At 32.7% G+C, this 3498-nt stretch overlaps 1 protein-coding gene across 1 annotated transcript; it reads right to left on the reverse strand.

Moving 5' to 3' along the window:
- Positions 1 to 2700: 2700 nt before the first annotated feature.
- LOC131075113 (anti-H(O) lectin-like) lies at positions 2701 to 3009 on the reverse strand. Its single transcript, XM_058011933.2, has one exon. It carries the CDS (start codon positions 3007 to 3009, stop codon positions 2701 to 2703), a length of 309 nt encoding a protein of 102 aa, XP_057867916.2.
- Positions 3010 to 3498: the final 489 nt, after the last annotated feature.

The raw sequence follows: 3498 nt of genomic DNA on the forward strand, positions 1-3498 counted from the left end.
TCATGCAACCAATCTCTTACAAATAGAGAGAAGGAGAAAACCTAATGGAACAAAACTCCTCTCCAAAAAAGAGATAATTAAAATCAAATCAAGAAGTGATGAATGGAGATCTCCACAATACCCCCCAAGTGCAACATCCATCTCCAAAATATAATACAATCACCCCTCCAATGAAGGGAAATATAGAGACAACATAGTAAATAGTAGACCAATAGCCACTAAATAGTAGACATGGTGGCATTGGAACCAAGACACGACAAGGAAGAAAAATTGAGAAGAGTAAGAATTAAACTAAAATTGTGAAAAGAAAGAGAGAACAAAAAACAGGAAAAAGGACTAGTAACTTCAAAGAAAAAATATAATGAAGGTGAAAGAAGAAAATTATTAAGAGAATAAAAAATAAATGTAATTAAATAAGGTATGCTTATACACACAAACACACATTATCATACACATACAAATACATATATGTACACATGTGTATATGCATATACATATACATATAAATATACATATAGATATATCTGCACATGTGTATATGCATATACATATACATACACATACACTTACGTATACGCATACGCATATGCATACACATACACATACACATACACATACACATACATGTGTATGTACGTAAATGAGAAATATACTTTAAAGGTGTGAAATATATTCACAAACATGCTAAAATTCACAAGATTTTCTAGAAAATGTCTTAAATTTGTAAATTTATTATGTTTCATTCAAGTTTGGATCTACAAATATGAAACTAATATCCTTGCATGTGGATTAAGTAAGCTATCATGTGGATCTAAATCTATACCCATGGAAATATGATCATGTTAAAATGTGATTATTAAAATTTCATATTCTTGTCTTCAATTTTTTGTAGCAAATTAGTGTTTATAAATATTATTTTGGAAGTCTTTAATTTAGACTTAGGTTCTCCTTACTCATATCCCTAGTTTGACCAATTCTATGGTGACAAACAAATATTAAAGACACTAGGAAAGCATGCAATATCCATAAAAAAAAAGTAATAATATGGCTTAGATATGACTTTCTCATATTATAATTCTAGATGATTTAAATGAACCTAAGTAACTCCTTAGATATACCACTGTAGCTTGCATTTTGAAATAGGTTGTATTTTGGTTAGCTCATAATGGATATAAAAAAGAGTAAAATGTGAGCTCAAATTAAGAAATTTAAATTTAAAAATTCCAAGTTTATATTCATATTATAGAAATAAATATATCATTGAAGAGATCACTTACCTTATAATTATGCCAAGTGGTATTCCCTACCGCCACAGTAGATAGAATAAAAATAAAATATTTTGTGTAAACAATAAAAAAATGGTTGATATTCTTGACAATTACAATCATAAATATACTATAGTTTAAGATTACATTAAATGTGCATAGCATTGGTTGTTACAAATGAAATAAAAATGAAGCAACGTGGAAGCCGAATGGTAATGGCACTTGTTGCCTTCCTAGCAGCTTGCCTTTCTTTTAAAAACACTTTCAACACTAATCTCCTTGCATTTAGTAGCCAGGTTTTGTGCTAAATTTTATTTTGTTGTTTTGTGGTAGTGTTGCAACATGATGGAGAGGAACATAACATGACAACACAGTGTATGACTCTTGGCTTCATAGGAGATGAATCTATCAGGAAGGTGGCCCAATTTATTTGATATTGTGCATTTACTGCTTCTCGATGGAGAGGAACATAACACGACAACGTAGTGCATGGCTCTTAGCCTTCATAAGAGATGAATCTACCAAGAAGGCGACCCAATTTATTTGATATTGTGCATTTACTACTTCTCATCCATCATCAATGAGGTTTTCTCTTTTATTTGATATTGTGAATTTATGATGGATAGGGAATAAAAAATTTACTTTGTATTAATCAATTTTACATCCTAAAGTCAAATAAATGCATTGAAATGTATATATACATTTATACATATATATACTAAGATGAAACATACCATAACATGAACAAATACGCTTAAAGGCCATAAACATCTAACAAATTACCATCAAAGACCTCTACACGCCCTCCTTATCTTATACTTTGTTGCTTTTATCCTTTTTTCCTCGAGTGCAGGAAGCCTTAGCTTTGAATTCCCTCCTTTCAAATATATAAAAACCAAAAATGATGCCCATTATCATAGATATAGAAACAAGCTCCAACTTCGGCTGTCCCATATAGCAGCTTCGGCTGGGCGGCTTATAATAAGCCTATTCCTCTATGGGACAACTTCTCTCAGTCTCTGGCAAATTTTTCTACCCATTTCCAATTCATTATTGGCATTAACAATTATGGTCAACCCAAGAATGCTTATGGCGGATATCAGAAAGCCGTCGCCAACAAACAATTATTAAACCAAATACGACCACAACAACGAAGAACACACATATTAAAATAACTTTGACAGAATTTCTAATTCCATCCAGAGCGTTGTTTGAAGGACCAGTAGGTGGGATTTCCCACGGATATTCACAAGAGAAATTCCAAAATTTTATAGTGTGTCTCTGTTGATTCTCCAGTGGAAGCTAAGAAGCCAACCTTGATGATTTCTGGTAGAAAAATGCGCAGATCTATAGGTTAGGAAAATAGCGGGCTTTTGGGTTTAGAAATAATGGTGTTGTGGGAATTATACAAGAGAAATATTTGCAGACTATTTTCTCAACCATCATAATCCAGGTAGGCATCCCATGTTTCTTCGTTTATCAAATCTGGGTAGGAAGAGGGATTGGACTTTCTGAGCGAAACACTTAACTTTGAGAAAACATCATTGATGCCCATCCCCACATGATTTCTAGTAGGATGCCATTCATTCTTGTAACTGTCAAACTCCACAGCAACCATCTGATAGAATGATCCATTGAACAAGCCAAGACCTCTGCCATAAGCGTTCATTGGGTGCTCCATCTCAAAAGGTGTCATGAAGAACGTAAGTCCATCTCCAAGACCATATTGATTATCTTTGATCATGTCAATAATGTGTTAGGCTAGCAAAAAATAACAATTTGGAATCTCTATTAGCAACAAATAGAAAAAAGAATGGAAAGAATGGCAATCTAAATATAATTTGTATTCCTATAAAAAAAACTGTACATTGAAAACAAAATAAACAAGCAGATATAAAGAGGAGGCAAAAACAGTTATAAACTGTTATACAAAACTGTTGGAATAGAAAAACCTAATAAATAAACTAATGAAAAATTAATCTAAATAAAACTAAACCCATGAAGAGAACTAAACCCGTGAAGAGATATTAACATCCCCCCTTAAACTGAAGGGGTTAAGCCAAGCATTTCTTTGAACTTCTCAAACTTTTCTCTGCCCAAAGCCTTGGTAAGAATATCTGCTGGTTGATCTGCAGTGGGGCAATATTTAAGGTATATGGTGCCATCTTTCACACAATGCCGAATCAAATGAAACTATGTATTGATGTGCTTGGTGCGATCATGAAATACTAGA

This window comes from Cryptomeria japonica, chromosome 5, assembly GCF_030272615.1.
Source record: "Cryptomeria japonica chromosome 5, Sugi_1.0, whole genome shotgun sequence".
NCBI lineage: Eukaryota > Viridiplantae > Streptophyta > Pinopsida > Cupressales > Cupressaceae > Cryptomeria > Cryptomeria japonica.